This window comes from Asterias amurensis, chromosome 9 (genome assembly GCF_032118995.1).
Source record: "Asterias amurensis chromosome 9, ASM3211899v1".
Classification (NCBI taxonomy): Eukaryota; Metazoa; Echinodermata; class Asteroidea; order Forcipulatida; family Asteriidae; genus Asterias; species Asterias amurensis.
The window spans coordinates 5,264,665-5,278,208 of record NC_092656.1 but is presented as its reverse complement, the minus strand read 5'-3'; the positions used below and the strand labels follow the sequence as shown (position 1 = coordinate 5,278,208).

The 13,544-nt window shown below is 39.0% G+C and overlaps 1 protein-coding gene across 2 annotated transcripts in view; it reads right to left on the bottom strand.

Moving 5' to 3' along the window:
• LOC139941766 (unconventional myosin-IXb-like) overlaps window positions 1–13,544 on the bottom strand; it is a 65,733-nt gene that overhangs the window by 25,454 nt on the left and 26,735 nt on the right. For both annotated transcript variants that reach the window (XM_071938379.1, XM_071938380.1), the window contains exons 4-10: window positions 10,292–10,454; window positions 8,542–8,642; window positions 7,628–7,844; window positions 5,347–5,463; window positions 2,755–2,889; window positions 1,325–1,446; window positions 310–457 (exon numbers count right to left, since the gene is read on the bottom strand). In XM_071938379.1, coding sequence (XP_071794480.1) covers window positions 310–457; window positions 1,325–1,446; window positions 2,755–2,889; window positions 5,347–5,463; window positions 7,628–7,844; window positions 8,542–8,642; window positions 10,292–10,454 — 1,003 coding nt within the window. The remainder of the gene's footprint in view (window positions 1–309; window positions 458–1,324; window positions 1,447–2,754; window positions 2,890–5,346; window positions 5,464–7,627; window positions 7,845–8,541; window positions 8,643–10,291; window positions 10,455–13,544) is intronic.

Below are 13,544 nucleotides of genomic sequence, written 5' to 3'. Positions count from 1 at the left end.
AAATAGTGATTTTAACTTTTAAAAGATGATGATTGTAGCTCAGAAAAACTGTGATTTTAGCTTCAACCGCTCACTTATGTATAAGACTGTATATAGTGTTATATTGCACACATAGATACTTGGCATATGTTTGGTGGAACACGCATTAAGTGTCACACTTCCTAGCGTCATTTCCAAAACAACAACTCCTGTCGTCAACGTAACAGGGTCCTGTCACAGAGAACAGGGTTAGTGTCTACACGGAGTCTTCCATATTATTTAGGAGGGGGGTCTTAAGAATGTTTTGGGGCTACTGGCTCGGTCTCTTACCTTGACTTTGTAGCTGACTTTGCCAGCATAGTGCAGAATGATGAATGAGGCCTGCTCAAACTGCACAGTCTGGTAGTAGTTGCTGTTCTTGTGTTGAGTGGTGAACTTCTGCAGGAGATTCTCACCATTGGTGTCTTTAGCCGGAAAGCTGGCAAGACAAAAAAAACATGTTTTAAAATACCGAGAAAAAAACAAGGAAAAAGTGAGGTTTAAAAAAAGTAGTGGTAGTTATGTTGTTACATACAGTTTATTTTCCCGCCTTTCACTTCTGTGGACTCTGGTTCAAATCCAACCTTAGACCAGAGCCTGGAAGAGTAGGGGTTAAAGGGAAGGTACACGTTTGGTAAATACTCAAAACAAACATCAACTTAAAAACTGACTTGGTAACGTGCATTGGAGAGCTGTTGATAGTATAAAACATTGTGAGAAACAGCTCCCTCTGAAGTAGTATAGATTTTGAGAAAGATGTAATTTCTCACTAAAATAATAAAAGACTTCTAGCTATTCTTATCTGAAAGCACACAAATTCGTCCAACAAGGGTGTTTTTTCTCTCATCATTTTCTCACAACTTTGATGACCAATTGAGCTCAAATTTTCACAGGCTTGTTATTTTATGCTTATGTTGGGATACACCAAGTGAGACGACTGGTCTTTGACAATTACCAAACAAGTACCTTCCCTTTAACCCCAATGTTATGGGTTCACATAGCAAGCACCCTTGTTTAGGTTCCTCAGGCTTGCAAGCTACAGTGACCAAGTTCACTTATGAGGCATCCTTGGTTTCACTACAAGAAATATTTAAAAGTTATAAAATTTGAAAAAAATTTGTTAATGGCCTGACGTTCCGACCCTAGCACAAGTATCACCCTTCAAGGGTCCCGCTAGGGTCGAAACGTCAGGCCATTAACTATTTTTTGCATTTATACCATCGGTCCATTTGGTTGGTAAGTTGTTTGCGACAGCTTATTTTATTTTCTCAGTAATTAAATTAATTACAATAATACTAAGTCTTACTTGCAATCGTCGTTAAGAATATGAAGTAACCCGGTGGGTCTCTTCTCGATGAGTAACAGACAACCAGTGTTATCAATAAACTCAATATTCTTCCACATTATTCCTTCTCTTCTGTACTCCTCCTGCAAAAAGGAAAACAAGGGAAAACATTGTACATAAGATAAATTTACAACTCTCTAGTTAAAGGAACAAGTTGCCTAGGACCGGACGAGTTGGTCTATAACAAGAGTTTGTAACCGTTTGTTATAGAATGCATACGATTAGAAAGATGTTTTAAAAGTAGAATATAATCATCCACACAAGTATCACTCTAAGTTGCACGGTTTTCCTTTTACGTCGTGAACTAACACGGTCGGCCATTTATGGGAGTGAAAAATTTGACTCTCATAATAGGTAAAAAGAAAACCACGCAATTTCGAGGCATATTTGTGTAGATCACTGATTTTACTTTTACAACATCTTTCTACCCATTTGCATTTTATAACAAACGGTTTACAGGACACTTTTTAAAGACCAACTCGACCAATCCAAGGCAACGTGTTCCTTTAAAAGGGAGGGTTTACTTTTAGTAATTACTCCCAAAAGTATTGACCATAAAAAAACTACTTGGTAAAGGGAACTGGAAAGCTTTTATAATTGAAAACGTTGTTAAAAACTACACAAAGTAAGATATAGAAGAGTTTGCGGTAACACCATGTAATAACAATCTCTAAATGAGTTGGGGTGGTTCTGAAAAGAACCGTTGGGTTAACTCGACGTTTCGATCAGTATGCTCTGATCGTCTTCTGGAGAATCCAGCATTCTCCAGAAGACGATCAGAGCATACTGATCGAAACGTCGAGTTAACCCAACGGTTCTTTTCAGAACCACCCCAACTCATTTAGAGATTGTTATTACATGGTGTTACCGCAAACTCTTCTATATCTTATCTCCACCATGCAAAGTTTCAAATCCTACTTACACAAAGTAATGTAGTTTTAGAGAAAGAGGTGATTGTTTTCCCTCACAATTTAAATCTGAGAAAAGCTTCAGGCATGAAGACTTTCTCAGGCATCTAAAAACACAAAATTCTTTGCAACAAGTTTTTCTTTTCTTTTATAATTTTCTTGCAACTTCGATGACCAACTGAGCCCAGGTATGGTTTTATGCACATGTTGGGGTACACCGAATGAGGATAATTATCTTTCAAAATAATCAAAAGTAGTGGTGCACATAAAAGAATCCAGTGGAGGAGTAGGGGTTATCCCTGGTGTTTCTGTTTCTGGTTCAAGTAGCAAGCACCCTTGTTCACAGGTTTCCACAGGCTTGCAAGCTACAGTGATTAAGTTCACTTATGAGGCATCCCAGTTTTATTACAAGGAATATAAGATAATATGATAACACATAACTTCCATTATAACTCTTTCCCGGACCGAAGGGATTTTTTTTACCTGTTCAAGTTTGAAGACATGTTGGTTGAAGTAATATTGAAGGTGTTCATTTGCGTAGTTGATGCAAAACTGCTCAAAGCTGTTCAGCACAAAGTCTTCAAATCCGAAAATGTCTAGCACACCGATGGAGTTGCCCTGTGTAGAAAAACAAAGCAATACAACAAAAATCATTACTTGTTTGGTTAGCTATAAAACTAACCTCAAAATTATAATTTATTACAAACAGAAGCTTAAAAGCACTAGACACTATTGGTAATTGTCAAAGACCAGTCTTCTCACTTGGTGTATCTCAACACATGCTTAAAATAACAAACCTGTGAAAATTTTAGCTCAATTGGTCATTGAAGTTGCGAGATAACTATGACACACAAAGTTGTGTGCTTTTAGATGCTTGATTTCAAGACTTCAAATTCTAATTCTGAGGTCAAGAAATCACATTCGTGGTAAATACTTCTTTCTCGACAACTACTTCACTTCAGAGGGAGCTGTTTCTCACAATGTTTTATACTATCAACCTCACCCCATTACTCGTTACCAAGTAATTATTTTGAGTAGTTACCATTCATGTCCACTGCCTTTAAACTAAACGCATTCAAAGAATTATTGTAGTTTTGGCTTCACAGATTTGCATGTACTTGTAAAGCACATACATTTATACTGAGTGTTTTCTGCATTCTGATGACAAAACACACACTGTTGTGAGACTTTGGTGGGAATCGAACCACAAACTTCCCCAGACATCATAAACACCTTCTTTTTTTCACAAAAAAGTGATGCATGGCTGATGGCACACAGTACTAATGCTAAAAATAGAAACTCATCTCTTGAGACTCCATACCACATTACAGTTTGGCAGTTAGTATTTCAATTACAGAAATCTTGGGGAATCCCCTCAGATGCTCAAATGGCCTTTAAAGGATGTGTCAAGAAATTGATCATCAATAAACTCAAATTCATCTTCCAACTGACTTTAGTGTATTGTCTTACACAGACTATGGGAGAGTATTTGAATGTGTTTACTTCATGTAATTAATATGCACTCTTTGCTTACACAGCTACAAGGAAGGCTTTTTCATATAGCTGCATGTGAACAATCAGTGAGCACATGTGACTTTTATTGTATATTTCTCAACATTGTTATAATAATCGTTTTTATGTAGCGCTTTTCACGCCCGAGGGGTGTCTCAAAGCGCTTCTGACATTATTACCCCTGGTCACTGGGCCTTAAATCATTCCTTAAACCAGCTCAGCTCCCTGGGGAGTATACAGCCTGTGCACAATATATGCGCTACTCGGCTAAACCAATCACAAGAACCATCTCTGCCCTCACAGGTACCCATTTACCCCTGGGTGGAGAGAAACAATTATAGTGAAGTGTCTTGCTCACGGACACAAGTGTCTCGACCGGGATTCGAACCCACACTCAGCTGAACAGAAGCACCAGAGCTTGAGTTTGGTGCTCTTATCCACTCGGCCACGACACCCCACGTGTTGCCTAAACTGTACATGTATATCAGCATTATGTTACAAATACTGATCATTGACCCTACTATACATCTTAACTGCTTTTGCCGATTTTGAAATGCAAACACGAAAATGAAAAAAATCAAGATCAATACAATCATGCTGGTTTTGTCAAATGATGGTCACTAAGAACAGTTTTGTTGACACTTTAATTTTGACTTTATATTGAGCATTTAAGGACAAAAACCTACCATTAAAATAGTTCTCAGCTGAATTTCAAAGAACTAGAAAAATTGCTCATGGAAAATCTACAGGGTGGTGGCCTTATTTGCACTTGACCAGTTAACAGTGTGCGGATGGCGTTTAATTACAGCCAAACAAAACCTGGCCCTCACAAACAATTGCCAACTAGCCCCAGACAAAAGACTGTCTTCGGTTTTATCACTTAAAAGAAAATCATCGATTACTAAAATATAACCTTTCCAAACCGAAAGCTATTGAATCTTAAGACGTTATCCTGTGACATCCAAACGGCCAAAGAAACAGAAACACATTCGTCAAATGTCGTCAACATAGCACAGTTGTAGTTTTGGTTGCATTTTCATAACGTAGATTTAGTCCTTCATGTAAGAGTATGTGTACATAATCCAGTCGTCTTGTTTTCAATAATCTAAAGAAAACAAGGCTGTGAAAAGTGCACTGCAATGGTAAGCATTGTTTCAAGAACAAAGCATTACAGGGAACGTATACCTTGGGTTTATGGAACGGCTCAATTGTTTTAATCCTATACATGTATGACTAAACTTTCAAAAGGTGGTAGCGTTTGAGATATCGCCAAAAATATGGAGTGTTTATGTTGTAGAACCATGCAATTTATTTATTTATAATATAAAAATAATTTAAAAAAAAAAATAAAATAAATTCCAGGACTTTTCTGGCAGGCCAGATACTGCACTGTTCATAAGGCAATTTTTGTTTCATAAATTTCCCTGTAATGTCAACAGTTATGAGTATCAATTCTCTTGTTAAATACTTGTCACTTCACACAAAATTGACGGAGGTGGCCATAACAAATCCTTTATTTTATCCACATTTGATTTCTTCCGTTCATTTGCTCTAATCACCTACCTGATGTTCACCCGTCTTCTCATAGCGTGATAGAAGAGCATGATTTACTTGAAGCACGATCCACTCAAAAAGCCCACTGTATAAACCTTTGGCCAATGCGTCTCTTGTTGCTAAAGCCTGCAAGAACACAGAAAAAAGAAGACGATCAGAACATACTGATCAAAATGTTGAATTGTCAACCACCAGATCTTTTCAGAACCAACACTAATCAAAAGAGTTTTACACATGGTGCTACTACGAATCTCATTGGAACTACAATTTTTTAAACCAAAGGTATACTACTATAAACACTATTAGGTCATCTGTAGAGACCTGGAATTGCACAAAGGCCATAAAGACTGTGTCCTCTGGGCCCAATTTCATAGCGCTGCTTAGCGGCCGATTTTGTGCTTACTTTGCAATTTCTATTTAATAGCGCTGCTAACAGTAAGCACACGAAAAGGCATGCTACCCTTCCGGTGCTTACCGCACGAAAATAAATGACGTCACAATGCAAATCCGAGGTAAACACGCAATATGGCCGCCCAATTTTTCTGCTAACCTGTGAAATACGCTAAGGCTTAAGCAAATTTTTCTGCTACAGTAAGCATGCAAATTTGCTTACCGTTATTAAAGCAGCGCTATCAAATTGGGCCCTGGTCTTGGTGCCCCTTCAAAAGTTTCCCAAAGACTTTTTCCCAATGGTAGTGCCCATTACAAACTGGCCTTGCCCTCTCAAAGGTGAAATTCCAGGCCTATCTGTAACTTTTCTTTATCTAAGCGTTTAAGATGTTGAAGATGTTGCGCATCATGACATCACTTGTTTACGTGACTACGCCCTCGTTGGACTGACAAACCAGCATCACAGTCAATGGCAACGCGCATCAGGATATCCTCTCTTCTGATGACATTTCCTGCTGCCATGTTTTGGTATCGAGCACATTCAACACCAGAGGAAGTGGACCCCAAGATCAAAATCACTCTAAATTTTAAAGCTATAATCTTGGGCAAGAGTCATTGCTGACAAAGAAATCTGAAACTAGGATCCAAATTTTAGGAGGCATTTCCTTCTTTTGATAACCCCTAGGATTTATATTTCACAGAGCTTTTAAGGAACAGTGTCCTCAGCGCTAGAAGGTAGATCAAAGAGCAGGAGTTATTAAGTGTGGGAAAAACAATGGGTGATTTTCTTCAACAGGATGACTTAAACAATCTGAATTCAGATAAAGTTCTGAAAATTTCTCATCCTTTTATAATTAGTGGTTATTGAAAGAGCCGAGTTATTCCTTTTCTCTGTTGGGAAGTTTGGCCGTCGGGTTGGCGTAATAGTATTTTGCCTCGTCTGCCACCTTTAGGACCCTGGTTTCTATTCTGCTGAGGCACTGTGTGGATTGGGTTTTCAGTCCCTGCCTAATTTGTGGCAAGTTTTCCCTTGAACAATTCTTTGGGTTTCCCTCCCAATTCCAAAAAATAAAACTTCCTTCCTTTTCTTTTCTCCATTGGGTTCTTGGCTGGTATAGTGATTTAGTTCGCTTTTCTGAGAGTCCTTGGCTTCACAACCATAATTAATCAATTAAATGAAATGAAGAAAACACAATATACAACCGTCCACTTTAGTGGTTGTTCTGAAATATTAACAATAAAATTTGGTTCTTAAATAGTGCACATCCTGCCACATCTAGATCAAGACACTTTAGAACAATAACCCTGTTCATCAGGCATAGAACATTCAATAACCTTACTTAACTCCCTCAGGAGCGAACAACCCCAAGCTGCTTTTAAGAGAGTTGAAACCAACGGTTCTTTTCAGAACCACCCCAACTCATTAGAGATAGTCATTACATGGTGTTACAGCAAACCTTTCTATATATATATATATAAAGCTGCTTAAATTATAAGCAGTTTATCCAACATACTACGATCTCAGCCCCCTCAGGTTTCCATTGTACACCTGGATTAACAGGAGCAATTATGGTTAAATGACTCAAGGACCACAAGTGTCATGATCGGGAATGACCCCACACTCAGTTGATTCACCAATCATAACTCGAGTCTGGATAGACTAGACTGCTCGAAGACAACACTCCACGTTTAAGTGAAAACAGTTCTCCTGATGCTATGTACGCATTCTTATCATGCTAATTGTAAGAGACATTTCTGTGAATTACGTGCATCAGTGTAATTGCGCCAAAACAAAACCACCAATTAGGTATGACAAAGGCAATCTTTTATCTAGCCCAAGTACCTCGGGTTAACCCCCCAAACAGGAAGTTCCCTTTCAATGGCCGTTAAGAGTACTAACCTCCGACATCCTGTATTGCACTACAAATTGATCACCGCTGGCCATCGACTTCCGCTTGGTCAACACAGAGACCAGCGTCTCCTGTTTGACCTTCAGCAGGTCCGACACCACCTTGACGGTGGCGATGTTCTTGATGGTCACATACTCCTCGTGCTCGTGGCGTTTGCGGAATGTGATGTTGCCGATGTGTAGGACAGCCGAGAGCACCGAGAATATCCTGTAAAGAGATAAATCATTGTAAACAAGTAAACAACAGACCCTTTGTTTACATCTAAAATCCCCTCTACTGAAATTTGCTAGCTGGTGTGAGTACCCGTTCTATTCCACCTCGACCTCCCTCCCCCACCCCTGCACTGCCCTGTTGTATCCCCTCTCCAGACCCACTCAAATAATCTCTCTCTGGCCCTCTCCATCACCCTGTCAACCCCCCTTCCACCCACACTCACATCACAGGTCATCCTCATTGACCCCTTGCACATGCGTCACACGCGGCGACCAATGCCACGCTCACCATGTTGGTGGGCAAGTTAGGTTTACGTGTATTAACGCCACGTCGCCTAAAATGCACACTTCACTGCATAACGCACAGCATAGAGTTGTATATAAAAACGCACAGTGAAATGGCCCACCAGTATCTGGCATTCAAGATTTTTCTGATGATGCCGTCAGGTGAAATGGGTCAATGTGCTTTACCTCTTCATTGTCTCCCTCCATGGACTGCTTGAGCCTTGTGTACTCGTACTTCTCATCAACAACCCCGTCCCCCATTCCCATCCCCTCCCCGCCCCATCCCAGATTATTCTCTGTGTGTCTTCTCTTCATTGAAGAAGCCAGCCATCTCTGGGCATTGTGTATTCAAACTTCTCAACCCCCCCCCCCCCATCCCAGGTCATCCTATATCCTATATGCGTCACCTCTTCATTGTCTCCCTGGAGAAGCCAACCATCTCCATGGACTGCTTGAGCCTTGTGTATTCATACTTCTCATCAACACCAGCCAGTGTGTAGCAGTTACTCTGTCAACAAGAGGAAAGAAAGCGAGTGACAGTCATAATGAGAGGGGTGTCATCATCAGTCAGGGATTCTTATCATTCATCAAGAGATGGACGGGTCATTTGGGGATACACTGAGACTGACATTTCAGTCACAGATGTGGAAATTTACTCATCCATGTCAAGAAATCTTTTACTTTTTTCCTTTTCTGCTCTAACTTGACGTTTCAGACACAGATGTGGTAATTTACTCATCCATGTCGTGACATTTTTGGGTCTGTCCTTGTCTTCTGTAACTTGATGTTTCAGACACAGATGAGAAATTTACTCATCCATGTCGTGAAAATGTATAGTTATTTCCTTGTTTGCTGTAACTTGATCTTAACGCTGGGTTTTCTTAAAAGGAGCAGGAGTCAAGGATAAAAGAGTCTCAAGGCCATGTCAGACAGGGCAGTCATCCCAGGCAACTTGGAGGCAACCAACTGCACTAGGAACACTTGTGAGACGCTATTTTATTTATTTATTTTTATTTATTTCCTCAAAACCTCAAAAAATGGAGAAGATAACAAGATTTATAAAAAAAAAACATCAAATATATTTTAACTGTAACTTACTGTCCCCAGTAAAATAATGAGAAACATGAAGTATGAATGAGTGTTCTTGGTGGAGATTGCCTTGAACTAGGCCCAATTTCATAGAGCTGCTTTAAAAGCGTAAAATATTGCTGAACCAATTTACGCTAAGCAGAAATGAGCAGGTGGAAGTCACAAATTTTATATGTGATATGGTAGTTAGGCTGGTCACCTTATTCTGTTAAGCATAATTTTGTTGTGCTTAGCTACTTTTTGTGCTTAAGCAGCTTTATGAAAATGGGCACTGGTTGCCTGTAAATTGCCTCATGTGACACAGCCTTTAAGGTCAGTGGGGACTCGGATAAATTTAATTTCACTCCAGATGTGGGATTCATGTCATCCGTGTCAACAAAAGCCACCTACTGTTCTAAGATTTTTAAATAAAATAATCTAAAGTTTAGATTTAAAAATAATTATTATCATTCAGGGATTTGAAAGAGGGTTCAAGATGTTTCACAATGAAATTCCCGAACAGATGCGTGAAGGCAATCATCCATGCCCAAGAAATCTCTAAAGAATGATATGAACACTGGTTCTCTCATTAATCATGCAAAAGCCCTTCAATAACAAAGGCCATTAGACTGACGAGGGTTGCAGCAGAAACTTAGCATATATAATTGTTCACGCTTAGCAGAATATTATGCCCATATTTTAGCATGCAGAGTTGCCAACATTTGCATCTTGCAATCGGGGAGATTTTTGTGCAACAATAAAGAAGATGCTTTGCATTCAACATAATAGTGAAAAAGCATCCACAATCAGGGAGTTTTTCAAATTTGTTTATCAAAACATGGAAAGATTTGTCTATTTTCAGCAACAATATTAAGGTCTTGTTGTAAGCTGAGGCAAACAGTGCCGGACTGCCGGCTGAATCCACAGAAGTAACCCATGCACCCGATCATCTAGACTAGAAGGTATGGTACTCTGTAGCTGTCTGTGGCATCAGCGTACAGGAATGTTTAAATCCACAGTAGATAATATTGAATTGTAAGTAACTGGTTTAAAAGGAAAACTTCTGCTGCCCATTTCAGTGTTTTTTACCTGATTCAAGTAGAAGTAGTCTTTGGACTGTTCCAGCCACAGATTTTCTCTCTCCTTGTCCTCGGCACCTTGTAGTAAGTAATAGAATACATGGTAGTTGCGCTCGTTGGGGGCTTGCGACACAATGCGAGACTTCTCCAGTAAGTACTGCTCCACAATGGCACTGAGGATAGGATGGAGACACAAAAACACAAAATAAATTAACATGTACGCACATGTACACAAAAGAAAATCGCTTCAAATTATCGCTTCAGATTATTGCTTCAGATTTTCGGTGATATCGCAAAAACACTACCACTTTTTGAAATGAAATTTTCACAGGTTAGTTCTATTGTATATATTACATTTATATAGAATTCATAAACACCTCAGACAGTTTCGCTATTCCTATTGGTGGAGAGCGTGTCACGTGAGGGTGTATAAATCTTTGATAATGACCAGTGTTTATAACAAGCTGGCCGCGTGTCGGGCGCGCAAGATTATCACGCGGAATGCAATTCATAGGTATAGTAACAGCGCATAATCTAAGCGCGCGCACATATACACAACCCACGGCCGTTTAAAACCTTGCAGGGTCGAATTGCTGTGTGTTCTTTTAGTGAAAGAACTAGAAGCTACCCTTTTATTAAAACCATTGCATGATTCTAACAAACCAAAGCCACACTTTGCTGTTCAATTCAGTTCAGAGAGAACAATCTACAGTGTTTGACTATATCCCCCCCCCCAACAATTTAGAGCCATCTCAGACTCAAGGCCCTACGGACGATGCCAAATAAGGATATCACAAATAAGAAGCTTTCATGCACTGAGCAGACAGTAATAAGCAAATGCAACCCTTGACTATCACTCAACACTTTGAAGAGCATGATACACAGCTTAATGACATAATCAGATAATGATCACCCAGACAGCTCTGGCTGTTACTACTGGCGCTTTCCATCCCCCCCCCCCCTCTTCTCCTTAGCTCGTTCTCAGTGATTGATGGTATGGATGAGAGAAAAAACGCAGTGCGACTCTCTAGAAACACTTCGTTTCTCGCGTATTTAATTTCTTTATAACAGGATTATTTTCCTACAAACACATCATAGTCTAATAATTGGCCGTTTAATGCCATAATCAGTGTTGCTCTTTGATCTTACAAAAGAAGGGATCATCTTACAAAATTGAACTTCATCAGAAAAAGGGGAAAATAAAAGATAGAGTGTTTATTTACACCATAGAACTCGGACAGCGTTGGTACTTACAAAAAGGGATCATCTAAAAAAAAAAGAAATTAACTTCGCCAAAAAAGGCCAAAATAAATGATAAGATCGTTTATTTTCACCAGTTTGTGGGTCTCTGAAAGTTTATCAAACTTCAATATCAGGGTACTGTACATAAAATGTTAACAATATACATGTATATTTGATGCAACATACTGGCATCGTACTAGGAATTTAGCACTGTTGATAGCGTGGTCCTTCCCTAGAACAGTAGATCTTCGGACGTCAGACGTGCCCCTGGCTTGGTACAAATTGCCACAACATTTGAAAAACAACTCAACAGTTCAGTTGAATCTTTCAGTGTTTTTTTTACCTACTATACAAGTAAAATACCCAGCTTTTGAAGGTTATCAAATTTGTCTAAACAAATAATAAACAAATCTTTTTTAACTAAACAAAATGTATTCTAAATGCTCAAATTTTACATTTTACATTTTAGATGCGTTTCAGTACGTTTTGACTGGTGAGAAATTTTACCTTGAAAATGTCACGAGTTAATAGTTTGTGTCATGTTCAGAATGCAATGCGTGGGCGGTGATGGGATATGTGGTGAACATTTTATAATGTTCACAAACCGTCTGCACATTAAGATCGATGCAACATGAGAAACCATGCTAAGTTACCCAACTGGGGGAAAAATAACCTTCAACAGTGACAGTGGCTACCAAAGTAGGCCACGGCACATTCTAAACCCTTATAAAAAGGTGCTACAAGTACATTTGTAAATAGCAAGCCTTATAATTTATAAACTTCAAACTTGTCTTTTTGATTGTTGGATACGGGCGCTTTACAAGGCTCCAATATAAAAAGTAGTATGCCAAATATACGGGGGAAAACCCCCCAAAATAAACCTTATAAATGCTCACTTGATCATTCAAGAAACTGCTGAAGACCCACTTGTTTCATCGAAAGTGATTTTTATTATTAGCCCATCTTTGATTTTGATGTTTGATCTGTGAAAGCACTTTACAGCATTGTCACTACGCCGGTCGGTGCTGATCGACCGGGAGTTTGCCGAGGTTGCAAAGCCTTTGGGCGCTCTATAAATGCCAGCTTATTATTATAAAGAAAAATAAATATTACATATTAAACAGATTTGATCTATACAGGGTGCACTTAAACCCCCCCCCCCAAAAAAAAAAAAAAAGTCAGTGTCATTCTTGTACACTAAATTTACAAGATGAGTGATCTTTAGATGGATTCCGGCCAAAAATGACAGGTGCATTTTGTGTCTTTTCATCGGAAAGATGTGAATCATATCCATGACAACACATGACTTAGAAACATCAAGAACCCCAGCCAAAAAAAAATAAAAATAACTCACAACAAAAAGCGGCGGCCACTGCAATAGAGAAAAGGGCAATGCACTTCAAAGAGTTCTACATGAATACAGTGAATATGGTTACCAGATTATGGTAACCAGCCAAAATCCAATGTCAATATATACCATCTATGATTGGTATCCTGCTCATTTGTATTAAGCAAGAAATCTCAATACATATACATGGTGGATGACTGGCCTCAAATTTTTTTTATTTTTAAATTTCTGTCATGTACTACAACCCCAGATCTCAGCTCAGACCTCTGAAAGGACCCACATTTAAGTAGGCCACATTTCAAAGAGCTGCTTACTGACATGTTATTCTTTAGCATAAATGAGCAGGATACCAGTCACAGGTGGTCTATTTCACATGGTATTTTGACTGGTACCCTTGTTCTGGTAAGCACAATATTGCATTGTGCTTAACTCATTGAACTTTTTGCATTTAAGCAACTCTATGAAATTGGCCCCAGAGATTTGTTCATGTTTGTAGCTGTACCATTCCTTCCGCAAAGACTGTACCCAACAAATTGAGCCCTCTACTAAAGTTATTGATTCGACCTTCGAAGAAATATTTGTTTTAAATTCCAATGCAAAGACACTGTTCTGCTCAGATAAATACATGTACCATCATCAATTCTAGACCACTCCTTTCGTAACCCAGTGTACA